This window comes from Rhineura floridana, chromosome 4, assembly GCF_030035675.1.
Source record: "Rhineura floridana isolate rRhiFlo1 chromosome 4, rRhiFlo1.hap2, whole genome shotgun sequence".
NCBI classification, from domain to species: Eukaryota; Metazoa; Chordata; class Lepidosauria; order Squamata; family Rhineuridae; genus Rhineura; species Rhineura floridana.
The window spans coordinates 185,428,923-185,446,074 of record NC_084483.1 but is presented as its reverse complement, the minus strand read 5'-3'; the positions used below and the strand labels follow the sequence as shown (position 1 = coordinate 185,446,074).

The 17,152-nt window shown below is 42.7% G+C and overlaps 1 protein-coding gene across 3 annotated transcripts in view; it reads left to right on the top strand.

The window, feature by feature from the left end:
* Positions 1–17,152, top strand: part of TTBK1 (tau tubulin kinase 1) — a 168,692-nt gene that overhangs the window by 55,181 nt on the left and 96,359 nt on the right. For all 3 annotated transcript variants that reach the window (XM_061625458.1, XM_061625456.1, XM_061625457.1), the window contains one exon: positions 5,499–5,572. In XM_061625458.1, coding sequence (XP_061481442.1) covers positions 5,499–5,572 — 74 coding nt within the window. The remainder of the gene's footprint in view (positions 1–5,498; positions 5,573–17,152) is intronic.

Genomic DNA, 17,152 nt, shown 5'->3' with positions numbered 1-17,152 from the left:
GCTGGGTACTCATATTACCGACCACAGATGGATGGAAGGCTGAGTGAACCTCGACCCCTTTTACCGGAGATTCAACTTCTGTGGAGAGAGATTAACCATTTAAACCAACTTAAGTTTGTTGTGTAGATATGTCCTGTAAATGTCTCCTTCCCCACCTTCCAAAATAATTTTATGGATTTCTGGTTTAATCTACCTACTTTAGTTACTGCAGCAGACTTGGTGTGATCTAGAACATGATGTTACCATTTCAGAGTCCTAAGTGCAGAGTCTAAGTACATGCTATAGAATTCAAGTGTAGGGTTGCAGTAGCATAAGAATTTAAGGCTACTCTGGCAGTCCTAATAAGGACTTGGGCATGGAACTGTTACTAGGTCTAGGATATAGCACACGTGCCATACTGGTGCTGGCAAGAGGGCACATGGTGCATCCGTATACCATCACTGACATGTTTATGCTTGTTCTCATAAGTAGCTGTGTTGATGCCTTGACACATTGAGTTGGGCCATCAGTTTGCAATGCTCCATATTGTGTCAGTAGAAAAGGCAGTGGAAAATGTTATCTTGAAACAGCTGATGCCTCCTAATAGATAAGAAGGGCTCCAATGTAACTGACCAAGATCCAAAGCCTGCTAAAGGTCTTTATTGCCAATTTGATCCCAAAGAATAAGAGAGACAACTAGTTTTGAATTCTGTAATAAGGGTGAAAGTGTGTTCGTGTTACCAAAAAAACCCTGTGTGTGCTTATGCTAGTAAATATCGCTTCAACAGATGATATCCGTTTCCTGTTTTGTGTTGCAAGATGCAACAGGCTGTCCAGCTGCTTTCTGGCATGCTAAAGCATTTGACACCATGAAAAATATAACCAATATTATTTTGCTGGGCACATTCACACAAGTAGAGGAGGAGCTGATAGTACCAAGGACAACTCTAATGATATAAGATGAGAACTGACCTTTCTGAGGAGGAGTTTAGATTGCTTTTTTTGTATGTGTCTGCATTGGGATTACAGTTTAAATATTTTCAGTTGCGTCAGCCCTCATACAAAGAGTGTGTCAGGTTTTGTTGATATACAGATTGCTCTGCTGAATTAGACAATGATCCATATAGTGCAACATTTTGTTTCCAACAGCAACCAGCCAGGAAGCTTGCAAGCGGGGCATAATGGAGGTAGCCTTTCCCTGTTGTTCTTAGCATCTGGTTCTCTGAGGTATACAATTTCTGAATACAGAGGATTCATTTAGCTGTGATGGATAATGGCCATTAATAGACTATGGATTTGGCTAAACATTTTTTTTAAGCTGTCAAAAGCATTAGCTCTCATTACTGAGGGCGTAATCAATTCAGCAGAGGTTGCCACATCCTACCTCCGTTCAGGAGCAGCTGGTAGGGGAGGAGCTGGCTATGCCGGCCGGGCTAAGTGGAAGGATAAGAAAATCATGTTTCCTTCCACCACCCCTTTTCCTGGCGTATCATCTGCTGGGATGGAGGGACACAGGATAGAGCTGAACAGGCTCAGGGTGTAGCTTAAGTCCCCCTCCTCTTGGTTCCACCCCAACACACAACCTGGAACACCCCCTTTTCTGGCCTTCTACCAGCTCCACTTGCGCCAGTCTCAACTGGGCCCTGGCTGTGCTTGGGTGGCAGTGGAGTTTCACTGGCTATGCTGGGGGGGGCACTTACGCTGGTGGAGCCTGGCTGCGCTGACACCCTTCGCCACAGCTACACCATATCCTGAAACCCCTCATCCAGTGTACCTACCAGGAGGATTCTTCCCTAAGTGTGCTAATGATTTTTTTAAGTTAATTGTGTATTTTACATAGAAGCCCTTGATATATATTTTTTCCATCCTGAACTTACAGCTAATGAGTTTCGGTGGATGATACGGAACAGGGCCAGTGCCATACATGACTGGGCCCTTGGGCACCAGCCTGCCCTGGGCCTGCAGCGTGGGGCTAATAAGCCTGCCTGTGTGTCCCACCTGCATTGTTGTGAATCAACCAAGATGGCAGCGGAACCATCAACCCCTTAGGGAAGCCCTTGCTGCCATCTTGGGTGATGGTAGGCATGCGTGTGCAGTGCACACAGTATTCACCCTGACAGGAAAGGTAGGTGGGGTGTGCGAGCAGTCTTATTGAAGAATGTGCTGTCTGTATGGGGGGGGGCTGGGAGCTCCCTCTCCACAATCCGCTGCAGCATTGGGTTGCATGACCCAATGCTGCCATGGATCGCAGAATGGGAGTGCCACCCTCCCACCCTCAGGAGAGGCCCTTAAGGGGCCCCTCTGGGCCACAGGAGCCCTTGGCCAGGGCCCATCCTGGCCATTCTTTGGCACCGGGCCTGATCTGGAATGGTGCCTCATGTGCCCTTTCAAAGTCCTGGAATGCAAATCATTTGGTAACACAGTTGCATGTTTGATATTGTTTTTCAAACATATTCAGCAAGTTTAACCCTCATGCAGGCCTGGCAAAAAAATCCTACTGGCTGGCTTTGAGATATGTTTGGACCACAGTGAGATTTCCAATGGAAGGATGGGATCACTTTGTCCTCCAGATAATTTTTTGTTTTGCCACTACAAGTGTGCTTGACACTACCAAAGCACCTTGAGCCAAAAAACACTTATTCAGAAAAGGTCTAATTTTTCTGAGCGCGATAAATTGCCCCCTTCTCCGTGCATATTGAGTAAACCACACAATTTCTGGGGTTCTTTGTATCCCAGTGGGTTTTTGTTTGTTTGTTTCCAGAAGGAAAACAACAAATGGTAACTGACAGAAATTTGGGGATGTTGTACAGGTGACAGTTTGTGACAATAACCTAGAAGGACAACTATGTGATGTACTCATGTAACTTACACCAAAAAAGGCAGAAATTTCCCTCCAGGGCTTCTGTGGTATTTTTGGCCTCCAGTGTTTTTTTTGTTTCCAGAAGGAAAACAGTTAAAATTCATAACAATGTCATAGAAAGACAACCCTGTAGGCCTATACTTATTTATAAATTACACAATGAAAAATGCATCTGGTGCCAAAAAGTGCCCCACAAGTTTGCATGAGGGTTTAAAAGTGCAATTTAAAAATTAGTTCTCAGTTATTACTCCTTTTAAAGAGGATTTCCTCCTGAAATGTTTGTTCTTAATGGTTTTTTAATTTAGTGTTTTCTTTTATTTGAATACAAATTATACAAAACATAAAATACTACATACATATTTAACCTGAACAATAAATACTATATATTCAATACCCTAAAATTCACATCAATACACAAATATACACATATATACAAACACACATTCACAAAATAACACATACATATCTGTAAATACCAATAAATATATAAAATATACAAGAGTGGCTGTATACTGTAACCAGCATGGATTTTTCACATTCTGTAATGATAAATTGAAAATACCCCCCTGCCATTCTGCTGCTTCCCATAAGCACATTTCAAAACAAAACCGTACAAAACTTATTGTCCTGAACTCAGAAATGCTTGCCTAACAACCCTCTAAGCTTTCATGGCGATACTCAAAACACTCAGAGAACCAAGAGTTCAAAGTGTAAAACAAGAGGGGGGAAAATCCAAACCCCTGTTGGACTTTTTTCTGTCAGGAACATTTTTAGTGGTCCCCAAATTTCCCTATTTTATTCCATTTGGGGGGCGGGCGGCTCTGTTCTGTGTTTTGCCATACAGTTTTTTCTTAATGTTGTTACTAGAGTATGCCCCCTGTGACCACCATAAAAAATATGACAGGTATTTCCTTTCTAGAACACATTTTTATGGCTGTTACTTTTAATATGTGGAGGAAATATGATCACCAAAAGGTTGCAAGGAATTCTGTAGGAAATGTATCTGAGGAGAACTCCAGGGTAGCCCAATTCTGTGCATGTTTACTCAGAACTAAGTTCTACTATGGTTAATGAGACTTACTACCAACTAAGCCTGCACAGGAGTGCAGTCTAAGTTTTACTGGACTTGAGTGTATTCTTTTTATTTTATTTTTTAATGCAATTTTATTAAGAAAATAAAGAAGGGGGGAAGAAAAAAGGAGAAAAGCATGAGGGAGAAGAAAAGAAAGGAAAACCTTGGGGGAAGAAAAAAAGGCCAGTTCACATTAACAATACAGTAAACATCAAGACTTCCATCTAAATGTGCACATACAGATCAATACGTGCCATCCAAATGTCCAAAGAGATATCCAAACAAAGTTGGTATTAGTAGAATTTATACACATTTATATACATGTTCAAAAGTAGCAAGGGTGACTTGAGCGTATCCTTGACCCTAAAGAGGGAATAAACAATATTTAATGTAAGTATGACCCACTTATGGAAATATCTAGCTCTCTTTGCCTTTTACTCATGTGAACACACTTTCATTGTCCACCTACTTGCCACCTCCTGATAGGGAATACATACACTCTATATCAGGGCCAATGGTTAAGGGTGGTGGGACTTGTAGTCTAGCATCATTTGGAGGGCCAAAGGTTCCCCAGCCCTGCTGTCTATGGTAGCAGCTGAATGAGGTTGAAATGGTGGAAATTTGGTGGTAGTGGAGAAGCTCTAAGAAATATCTGGTGTCCCTTTTTCTTATCTTTTGATTCATCTAAAAATTGGTATCCGAATAAATGTTTGTCCCAGTAAAAAGATCATAGGAACAAAGAAAGCTGACTAGTTCAGTGTTCTTCAACCTTGAGTCCCAAATATTGTTAGACTATAACTCCCATTAGCCCCAACCAACATGGCCAATAGTCAAGGAGAATGGGAGTTGGGACTTCCCCAACAAAACCAACAGGTTGATTTTGTGCTGACTGTACAGCTCTAGTGTCTTTGTGCAGTCAATGCAAAACCAACCTGTTGCTTTTGTTGCTGGAGTCCCAACTCCCATTCTCCTTGACTATTGGCCATGCTGGCTAGGGCTGATGGAGTTGGACTCCAACAACAAGACCAACAGTGTCTTAATGCAGTGCTTTTATTTATTTTATTTAAATGTATTTATTATATTTATAGCCTGCCTTGCTTCCAACATAGAACTCAGTGTGGTGTACATGTGGTTCCCAGGTGACCTCTGATCTAGGCACTGAAACCTGAAAGGAGGCTACATCATGTGCCTTCAGACTATGCGCTAGGACTTTTTGATCTTTGTACCAACAGATTACCATTTATGTTCTGAGGAACCTCTATGCATTGCAGAAAATTCTGGGGCACATTCTAGTGCATGCCCTAGGTTCACATGAGGCACTGGTCAGTTTTTTTGAGCCTCTCTGTTGCTCCTTTTTAACTGAAAATTGACAGTACAATACACCCAGCTCTATTCTGCCACTGAATATTGCAGGCAAAGATTAATAGTGGCAGACAAGCTGCCTTTTGGGTAAACTTGTTTGCCATTACTGAGCTATTCACTGAGGGACCCCAAGAGTCAGGAAAAGACAGTTTGAAAACCACAGTCCTGATGGGAAGGGGGCCACAAGCTTTTTAGGTTCTGATTGTCTGTCTTTACTCTTGGCAGGGAAAGATCATGTTTGCAGATTTATTGGCTGTGGAAGAAATGAGAAGTTTAACTATGTCGTCATGCAACTTCAGGTAAATTTTTCTGTATTCTCTTTCCACAGTGTTCTGCAAATGTGGTTGCCAGGTCACCATGCCCAAGCATTTTGTCCACAACTGTGGCATTCCCTCCCCACAGAGGTGTGTCTGGTGCCTTCATTATACAGCTTTCATTGTATGCTGAAGACGCATCTCTTTGCCCTGACGTTTTGACACCTGATACACGTTTTGAGACCCACTCTATTCCTGTGATTATGATTTGTTTCAGCTCTTTTTAAATGTTGAATTTTAGATTGTTGTAACCTGCCCTGGGACTTGCTGGTGAAGGGCAGATAATAAATTGAATATTAATGATAATAATAATATAATGTGAGAAATCTCTCCCTTTCTCAGAGCACATCTCAGAGAATTCCAAGGAAAGAGGGGCTTCTTGTTTTGTGCTGGGTAAGAGTCTGATCTTACTCTGCTCTGGCAAGCATTGGAGGAGGAGTCAGTGTCGCACTTTGTCCCAAGCTTTAAGACATTGAGAAGTGTTGAATCTTTCATACTGCTTCCAAGTGCCTCCAAAGCATGGTGTAATGTCTGTGAACTCCCCTGCCCTTCCCTGAATTCCAGAAAGCATGGCGGAGCGGAAGGATTGTTCTTTAATTTCACACTGGTATTTGGGGATAGTCAGAAGTGGCACAACTCTGTGTCATACACTTGACAGTAAATAAAAATATGACCTTCCCGCTCCCAGATTCTCTAAAATTTGGGTGAGGGAAGGGGCATTTTCTCACTTTCGCCTTGCTTTGGGAGGTTCTTTGGAGTGATGAAAGGAATTCCCAGCCTGATGCAAATGTGAGAGTCTAGTCCCTTTCCTGGTCTTCTGTATGTGCCAAAGGGTTTACAGGTTTGGGCAGCCACAAATAATGGCTGTCTACTATTATTTGGATCCCTTTAGTTTTCAAACTAGGGACACTCTTTCACCCGCACCCCAAATATCATAAAAGCTTTGCGAAGGAGCAAAGGTTTTATGTTATGCTTATGGAGACATTTTGCAGCAGTGACTTGAAAATCAAAGTTTTAGTGGAATATGAAGGCTGTCAATGTACGAATGCTTGCTCGTTTTGGAATTTTGACTCTGCACTCTTAATCTTTTAATTGCAGTGCTTTAGCAAGTAATAGTAAGGGAGAGATTGGCTTTAGATTTTCTGTGGTGTGAGGAAGGTGTTTTGATAAAGAAGGGATGAAGCCTCAGGCCATCTCTTAATATGATGAAAAGCTCTGCTGGGTTCCTGTAATAACAGTAAACAAGAGTTAAATAGATTTTATTTTTAGATCTGAGTGGTGACATCATTCCCTGTTCAGTTCTACTATCCTTCACTCATATGGCTTACTTTCTATACATTTTAGTATGGTTGTTGCTCTTCTCCAAATCTCTTCTGAGTTGAAACATCATCCAGAACTGAATATAGTGATCTTCCAATGTCATGGCCACAGCTGGCTTAAGATGCTTCAGCACCTGAGGCAGGAAATCCAAATGGCATGTTACTTTTGCTAAAAGAGAGTGGGAGGGAAAGAAGAATGACTGAAAACATGCTGTTTTAAGGACATCCAGAGTCTTCTGTCTGAGGTGTCTCATTCATCTCCCTTATGGTATGGCCAGTCATGGCTATGGATTTTCCTAAGGGGAGTTGATACATTAGGAACATAAGAAGAGCACTGCTGGATAAGGCCAAAAGTCCATCTAGTCCAGTATTCTATTGTGACAGTGGCCAACCAGATGCCTATGTGAAGCCTGCCAAAGCACCTGCATGCACCAGTGCTTGTGATTCCCAGTACTTGTGATTCTGACAGTGGAGGTAGATCATAGCCATTGTAACTAGTAGGCATCTCCCCCATGACTTTGTCTAATCCTCTTTTAAAGCAATCCAAGCTGGTGGCCATTGTGACGCCCTTCCCTGGCTTTCCCTGTCAGGTTCCTACCTGCTCGTGGCTACTGCCTTTCACTAGGCACCACCAGGGACTCCACCAGTCCGGACTGTCCTTTTTTATGGTTTCTCTCTCCGCTCTAGCACAGATCTCACTAGATCCCCCTGCTAGGCAGCACCACCAGTCACGTCCTATAACCAATGTTCCCAGAGACTTTGCCTGAGTCTCTCTCTACCCGGTTACTTTTGTGACTGCGTGGTTATGCTGTTCCCAACCCCCTTGTATCAATGTAGATAACTCATATAACTCGGGGTTGCTCTGGATACTTGTAATGTTATTATTCTCCTCTTCACCGCTGCCACCATTTGTTACTGTTGCCCTTCAGCCTTGGTAATTACCTTACCCTCCCTTCTGGTCTGTGAAACCCCAGCCAAGGATCAGGCCTTCGGTAAACCAAAATAGTATTTATTAAATAACAGAAATAACAAGATTACTTTTCTAATGGTACTTAAGCATATGGTTTCATCTATTCCTGTGATACTTGACTTATCATTAACTAGAACTCCCACTCCCTCTTTCTCCACACTCTCCTGACATCCACCACCTAACACCCACCTCCAAACACCACCAAAACAACCCACCAAACACCTCTCAAACACCTCCCAGATTCAACTGTCATTCTTCCATTTATACTCTCAGCCATTCAAACGCTCAGCCAATCATCCAACATTCTACTGCTCATCTACTCCCCCCTCCTCTTTCATTCCACTTACCATGTATCTTCTATACAAACAGCACTTACCATATTTACATTAATACAGGAACATCACAGCCATCACTACAACTTGTGGGAGCAAATTGAATGGTTGAACTATGTGCTCTGTAAAGAAGTACTTTCTTTTGTCTTTCTTGAATCTACAGCTTCATTATTTGATGGTTGTGAGCTCCTGTATATGAGAGGGAGAAGAATTTCTCCTTACCCACTTTCTCCACACCAAGCATAATTTTATACACCTCTATCATATCCTGCCTTTTTGCTAAACTAAAATACCCCAAATGTTGTAACCTTTCCTCATAGAGAAGTTACTCCAACATCTTTATAACCTTTTCTAGCTCTACACTATCTGGTGAGGTGACCAGAACAGTACATAGAATTCCAAGTGCAGCCACACCATAGATTTGTATAATGGCATTATGATGATATTGGCAGTTTGGTTTTTAATAACCCCTAGCATGGAATATCCTAATTTCACATATATGCTAATGATTTCTGAACTGGTGGTCACTAACCGTGAATGAGACCTTGGGGTTGTAAGGGATATCTCAATGAAGGTGTTGACGCAGTATAAAGCAGCCAATTCTGTGCTAGGGATCATTAAAAGCCAAACTGCCAATATCATAATGCCGTATTCATTTCAATGTAAGCAAGTGTAAAGTTATACACGTTGGGGCAAAATATCCTAAATTCACACATATGCTAATGAGTTCTGAAATGGTGGTCACTAACCATGAATGAGACCTTAGGGTTGTAAGGGATATCTCAGTGAAGATATTGACACAGTGTAAAACAGCCAATTTTGCCTCAATGTGTATCACATTACACTTGCTTATATTGAATGGAATTTTCCATTTTGGGCCCCTTCAGACTGGTGTTTTATTGCAGGTCTGTTCTGCAATATATTCTTAAAACAATAATTGTGCATTAGTGGTGGATTTATTCTGCTTTATTAGTTGTTCTGCAGTGCTTCTCTAATGCTACCATATTATTGCTGTCCAGAGGGGCACTGGGAAAAGAAAATCAGGACAGAAAGAATCTGATAACATTTGTCATTTGAAAAATTACAGGATTTCAGTAGGAAGTTGGAGGATATGCACTGATTGGAAATGAAGCAGTATGAACTGCCCCAGTGCTTTTGCAAGTGCAAACAGTATTGAAAGCGGGATTACATATGACTGTTCTGATAGCAACATGAGAAGAAATGAATGTTCTACAAAAAGGATGTCTGGAGGGGCTCTTTAATACCCATTCACCCAGTTTGGAGAGATGCATTTGGGGAGGAAATAGCCATTATGGCAGCATTGGTAAAACAAATCTTATGTATTTTCAGTGAGAGAACTTCCTGAGCACATGTGTGGAGGTTTTTGGAGTATATTTGCTTTTCTCCTATCCTGTATGAGAATGCCAGTTGTCCACAAATTCTTCAGTATAGTAAATCATGCCCTGAGCCTTTTCAAGTTACTTCTAACAGACTCTATTGAATGATGCAGTGATATATATACAAGTGATGTATATTTACAAGCTCACAAAGATAGCAAACTGACTTTTTCAAAGAATAAAGGGAATGTTGATTTCCCTGATCTCTTTTACAGGATTCATAAGTTACACAAGTAGAGCAGGAAAAAAGTTCTTAAGCAGATGATGCGATTCACTGTTTTTGTAAATTTGACTGTGTTCCATTAGAGATTTACGTAAATATGTAACTTGCCCATTTCTAGGATGGATTTGAAAATAGCATATTGACATTCTTCTGGGAACTTTGAGTGTATTTTCCTGCTTGTTTCAATTATGGAAAAAATTGAATTGCCTTTCTAACAGTCAAGGCAACAGTGCCTCCAGCATCAACCCTTAAATAAGACTGCAACCGTTGCAGCCAAAAGATAATGAGGCAGGCAGAGAAGCAAGGAACCGGCTCTAAAAGGACTCTCAGATGGATCTCTAAACATCTTCAACAGCAGCAGCTCTTGTAGATTAAGTCAGTCAAGGTCCCAGGTGGAATGGGCAAGACCAGATAATTGAGGTACCTGGACATAACAGTCAGATAATCTCTAGGCTCCTTCAGCAGCCAGACCAAAGTTTCATATTCTTTTAAACTCAAGTACTGGTCAACAGATATAGTTCATGGAATCATCAAGTTTCAGTAATCCAGTGATTTAATGAAGTACCGTGTGTGAGCTAGCGCTGAGGAGTTTGAACTAGTGGTGACTCTGTTTAATTTAAAACAATACACTTTTAAGCCAAAAAGTCCCATGAGAGCAAAGAAGAACAAAAGAAGAACTCAAATGGGTCAGACCATACACCTATCTGGGGCCATATCCTGTTTCCCATAGTGACCAATCAGATGCCTCTGGGAAGCCCAGAAGCAGAATATGAGCATAACAGCGTTCTTCCACTGTTGCTCCCGTGTGGTTTATATTCAGAGGCACCATACCTCTGATTCTGGTAGAAGTATACCACCATCGTGACTAGTAGTGATTGATATCTTTATCCTCCTTGGATTTGTCTAATCCCCTTTCAAAGCGGTCTAAGTTGGTGGCCATCATCACATCTTGTGGTAGTAGTGAATGCCATAATATAACCCTGTCCCGTTGAAGAAGTTTTCTTTGTCTGTTCTAAATCTCCAACCATTTCGCTTCATTGGATGACCCCTGGTTCTAGGATGAAGAAAGAGGAAGAATTTTTTTTCTGCACCATGCATAATTTTATACGCCTCTGTCATGTTTTACTAATTTTTTTTCTAGACTAAAAAGCCTACCAAATTGTAATGTTTCCTTATAGGGGAGCTGCTGCAACCCCTATATAGTTTCTCTTTCCCCTGGTTGTATGTGTGGTTGCAGAAAGCAACCTCAACATTATCTCCTTCTGTCGAGACTTTGTAAGGAATGAGTATCAGCAATATGAGTACAGAGTATCTTTTTGAAGTCAGAGTCCTCATGCTAGGAACTGAGTGGTTAAGCAGAGCTGTTACCCGTGAGTCTGTTGATTCCAAATATGAGAAATACCAAATAAGAAAGACGATACTGTTTATGGAATCAGCTTTGTCTGAAGAGTGCATATAGCCATTTGAGTTCTTTATGAGAAAGTTCAAGTGAGGAGAAATAATTGTTGCCAGGCCCTGCGGTCTGATAATTGGCTGGTGGGATTAGAAGATTCATTATGTTTTGCCTTATTTGTTAATGTTATGGCTTCTAAAAAAAGTGTGTTGCATTTTTAAAAATTAGAATTCCAGCTTGAACCATGTGATCAGTTAGTGAATAGGCAGTGCCTGGTTGTGTAGATGAAAAATATGGGCTAAGTAAGGAGGTATCTGTAAAGACAGAGCTTTTCTTTCAGCAAGTGGAGACATTTATGATGTCCAAGTTAACTGATTCTTTTGTGGGCCTACAGTCTACATTCAGCTTTGCATGGCAGAGGCTGACAAACCAGTGGGGTCAGGTGGAACAAGAGAGAAAAAATTGTTTGCCTTTTGCCATTGCTTGCTGTTCTTTTACTTTTTAAGTTCCTCAGCATGGGCAGTCAGAATTCTTAACTGATACTTAACTGATGTTAAGAATAACTGATGTTAAGGATGCCTTTTAGCCTGGATCCCTTGTGAATATAGTTAATATAGAACAGAAAGTAGTAAAATAAAATGTACATTCTAGCCTATTTTTTTTTAGGAGTTTGCAGAATGGGCAATGCAAAACCCCAGTATTTAAAGTATCCCTTGTGAAAATGGCCTATATCTAAAAGATTAATAAAGAAGTCTTCTTCATATCTCATAGCCAAGAGCCTATTGCTTCTCACCTCAATAATCTCTATAGCCACCGCTACCATGTCCTCTCCTTTCCTTTCAGTTCCATCCCTTTCTTCTGCCTCACAGTATCCCCCCAGGTTTCACCACTGTTGCTTGTGCCTCTGAAACTCCAGATTGTGGTGTTGCCACTTACTTCCCCTGAGCATTCTCTGTCCCACCATAGTGGTGGAAAAGGAAGGGTGGATGCTCAAGTTTCTTGTCTTGAACTGCGTATTTTGTTAACTGCTAGGAATTGCATTGAGCAACTTAAAATTCACAGACTTGCCAATTCTATCTCATATACTCAGAGGCTAAACTTGAGACTTTGGGGTTTGTGCCAGGGATCACCACTGTGGCAAACATACTTTGGTGGTAAAGACACAATTTATGGTGGTGAGTATCTTTGCCACATTGTACTCTGGTCATTTATGTGTAGGATTCCACAGGGGTGAAGGGGAGGCACGCCTCTCCTAGCTTACAGTAGACGTGTGGAAGGGAGCTATATGGCCAGTTGCTTCCTGGAACACATCCCACAAGCTTGGGGACATGAATCTCACAGCTCATATTCCTCACAAGGATCATGATATGGCATACATGCAAAAAACATTCCTGCTCACCAGTCCTCTTTTGGGGTCATAACAATGTAAGAAGAGCCCTGCTGGGTGTACTAAGCAGGGCCGGCTGTTTTCACCCCTGCTTTTTGCTCTAGCACTAGAACTGCTGGATAATGTTCTCTGTGTAGATCCAGACATCTATGATATAAAAATGCATGGAAATCCACATTTAATAAAGTCTTTGATGATAGTTATAATGACATTTAATCCTGAAATTGCTGTACTTAAATAAATGGAAAAAATAAAGGAATATGGAGCACTGGCTTGATTGCAGATACATTCCACCAAATCTGATATAGTTTATATAAATATAACCCCAGGTATACAACATAAAATACAAAACATGAATGAGTGAATGTCTGAATGTATGAATGTGAAATTAGGGTGGTATCATATTGATTGTTTTATTTAATTTATTTAATTTAATTTATAAATTTATAGTTGCTTTAGGGTATTGAGGCGGGTCTCCGGACCAATATTGCTTTAGGGTGGGTGGCCTGTTGATTGATAGACAGGGGAAGAGACATGTGCAAGTCAGGGAGGGAGGTGGGGGTCCAAGTTATTGGAAGATTGGGCGGCAGGCGCTGGAAGGGTGCTGCTGGCAGACTACGCCAGAATAGGGGAACAGGGGATAGATGCATTATACCCATCCCCTGTTCCGGGTCGGCCCAGAACCAGACGAAAACTGGGGGACGCAAGATTCCTACCAACCTTCGACTGTTGTTGTGTAATGCCAGGTCTGTGGTACAAAAGACCTCGCTCATCCATGATATGATCTTGGATGAGCGGGCAGACCTGGCATGTATTACGGAGACTTGGTTGGATGAGGCCTCTGCTCCCATTCTTGAGGCCATGTGTCCACCAGGTTTCCGTTATGCACAGCAGCCGAGGGTGGGTAGGCGGGGAGGGGGCGTGGCAGTCATCTATCGAGAGTCATTGGTTTTTGCCAGACTCCTTCTCCATAGGACTCAATGTGTTGACTGCATGTACTGGAGGTTGGGCTCGAAGGGCAGTTTAGGGATCCTGCTAGTGTACCGCCCACCCCGCTGCACAACAGACTCCCTGGCCGAGGTGCTGGAGGTGGTCTCGGCTGTACGGGCATTGTCCCCAGAATTGTTAGTGCTGGGTGACTTCAACGTGCATGCCGAGTCCACTCTCACTGGAGCCCCTCGGGATTTCCTGGAATCCATGGCTTCCTGGGAACTGCACCTTAGTAATAGGGGGCCTACCCATGTAGCCGGTCATGCTCTCGACCTTGTGTTTGTCCTGGAAGAGGAGAGAAGTGCTCTGAAGTTGGGAAGGGTTTATTCCACTCCTGTGTCATGGTCAGATCACTATCTGGTAAACTTAGACTTCTCAATGCCGCACCCCCTCCGCAGGGGTGAAGGACCTATTAGAATGGTCCGCCCCAGGCGCCTGATGGATCCAAAAGGATTCCTAACTGCGCTTGGGGAATTGGAACCTGCTGAAGGCCGCCCGGTCGAAACCCTGGTGAGGGAGTGGAATGATGGGATCACCGGGGCATTAGACCGGGTGGCTCCAAAACGTCCTCTCCCCCTGAATAGAACTCAGTTAGCACCGTGGTATACACCACGGTTGCGTTCGCTGAGACAGGAGGTGAGACGACTAGAACGCCGGTGGCGGAAATCCCGCTCCGAAGATGTCCGGACACAAGTTAGAGCAGCAGTAGCTGCCTACCAAGTGGCAATAAGGGCAGGAAAGAAGGCTTTCTTTGCTGCCTCTATTGCATCCGTGGAGTGCTGTCCCAGGAGGCTGTTCCAGGTGGTCCGAAGCCTGGTCGGTCCAGTTGCTCAGGAACCCTTGGAACAGTCAAAGGCCTCCTGTGACATATTGGCAAAGCACTTCACCAATAAAATTGAACACTTACGAAGCTCGATCCCGTGCGCCATGGACACAGTAAGTGAACCAGAGTTGGCCAGTTGCAAGCCGGTACATTGGGATCGGTTTCAGCTTCTCCCTTCTGAGGATGTGGACAAGGTGCTTTCGACTGTGAAACCTACCACTTGCCTAACTGATCCATGCCCATCGTGGCTCTTAATAAGCTGCAAAGAGAAATTGGGCGAGGGGATCAAAGCAGTGGTAAATGCATCCTTGCAAGAGGGTGTGATGCCATTAGCTTTCAAGGAGGCAATTGTAAAGCCCATCTTAAAAAAGCCCTCCTTGGATCCCCAAGTTTTTAATAACTTTCGCCCAATTTCGAATCTTCCATTCTTGGGCAAGGTCATTGAGCAAGTGGTAGCCAACCAGTTGTCAGCACACTTGGATGAAACGGATTACTTGGATCCATACCAACTGGGTTTCAGGACTGGTCACGGAACTGAAACAGCCTTGGTCGCTCTGGTTGATGATATGAGGAGGGCATTAGATAGGGGAGAATTCACCTTTCTTGTCCTCCTCGATCTCTCAGCGGCTTTTGATACTGTCGACCACAGTATCCTCTTACATCGCCTGGAGGGATTGGGAATTGGAGGTACTGTATTGCAGTGGTTCCGTTCCTTTCTCTCCGATAGGTGCCAACAGGTAGCATTGGGGGAGGAGGTTTCAGACCCTTGGCCTCTCAATTGTGGTGTGCCACAGGGTTCTATCCTCTCTCCCATGCTATTTAACATTTACATGAAGCCGCTAGGCACAATCATTAGGAGATTTGGGCTGCAGTGTCACCAATATGCGGATGACACTCAGCTCTATCTCTCGTTTAAATCTTCACCAGAGTTGGCTGTGGAGACCTTGTCCAAGTGCCTGGAATCCATGAGTGGATGGATGGGAAGGAACAGGCTGAAGCTGAATCCCGATAAGACCGAGGTGCTGCTTGTGGGGGACAGGAGAAGGTTGGGAGATGTTGACCTGAAGTTCAACGGGGTGAGTCTTCCCCTGAAGGACCAGGTCCGCAGCCTTGGGGTGGTACTTGACTCCAGGCTGTCCATGGAGGCTCAGATTTCGGCAGTGAGCCGGGCAGCCTGGTATCAACTACACCTCATACGAAGGCTGAAACCCTACCTTCCTGCTCATCAGCTCCCACTGGTAGTACACGCCCTGGTCACCTCTCGTTTGGATTACTGTAATGCGCTGTACGTGGGGTTACCCTTGAAAACGGTCCGGAAACTACAACTTATACAAAACGCGGCGGCTAGACTACTTACGAATAGTCGCCGCCGGGATCACATCACACCTGTGTTGTTCGATCTACACTGGCTTCCTATTGTTTTCCGGGCCCAATTCAAGGTGTTGGTATTAACCTTTAAATCCCTATACGGTTTCGGCCCAGTTTATCTAAAGGAGCGCCTTCAACGCCACCAATTATGCCGCCCCACTTGATCAGCCACACAGGGCCTTCTCTCAATCCTGCCAACAAAAACAGCTAGATTGGCGGGAACTAGAGAGAGGGCTTTCTCAGTGGCGGCCCCCACCTTCTGGAACTCCCTCCCACAAGATCTACGGCACGCCTCTTCCCTAAATGTCTTACGAAAAGCCTTAAAGACCTGGCTCTTTCAACAGGCCTTTGGGATTTCCGAGGAGGGCTAAATGCTATGATTAAATGCCTCATGCCCTGTATTATTATTGCTTTTGTTGTCGCACTGTTCTATTTTGTATTTTGTATTATTGTATTGTGTTTTAATTTTTCACATGTAAGTCGCCTAGAGTGGCCATTGGTCAGATAGGCGACGCATAAATTAAATTTATTATTATTATTATTATTATTTCTACTGATGTTTATCAGGAATTACATCCATTACCTTCACCTATACAAATTTCGGAACAACTTAAGAAGGATGACTTTATGGACTCCAATTTGATTCCTGAAATTGTTATCAACTCTTCTTCTTCTAAAGATTGTTATGAGGCTCATATAGTAACTCCATCAAAGGAACTTTTAGAACACCCCATTTCCTCTCAATATACTCAAAAAACTATTAACCATGAAAAATAAAAAAATCCAAATATCCAACAATGGAATCTGGTATTAAATAAAGAAAAACTAGTAATACTAAATTTACCAAGACCTGCTAATTGGCTCAATTACAAAGCACGAAGATATCATCTTTGGGAATTTATCGAATTCTTACTCCCGGGTAAGATTAACCTTAATTCAATCAAGTCAACTCAGTATCTATCTTATAATTACACATGGATTAGAGCACTAGTAACTTTTCATGATTCTGCCACTGCAAAACTTCTATATCGAGAAAGATCGTCCTTAGCTACTCATCACATCTGGATAACAAGATTTTTCGACAATTATACTCCTCCTGTAAATTTATGTTCACTGGATCCATCTAAGATAAATGACGATACTGATAAATCTTCTCAAATAAACTTTCAAAATCATATCTCTTCAGCAAAGTTCCACCAAATGCAAGTCATTGAGAATCTGAACATAGTCCCATTCCAACAATGTTCCTAACGACAAGAAAAATGAAATCTTACCTGAAGAGTACCTGAAGGGGCTTTTTAGTTTAGAGAAAAGGCGGGTCAGAGGAGACATGATAGAAGTGTATAAAATTATGCATGGCATT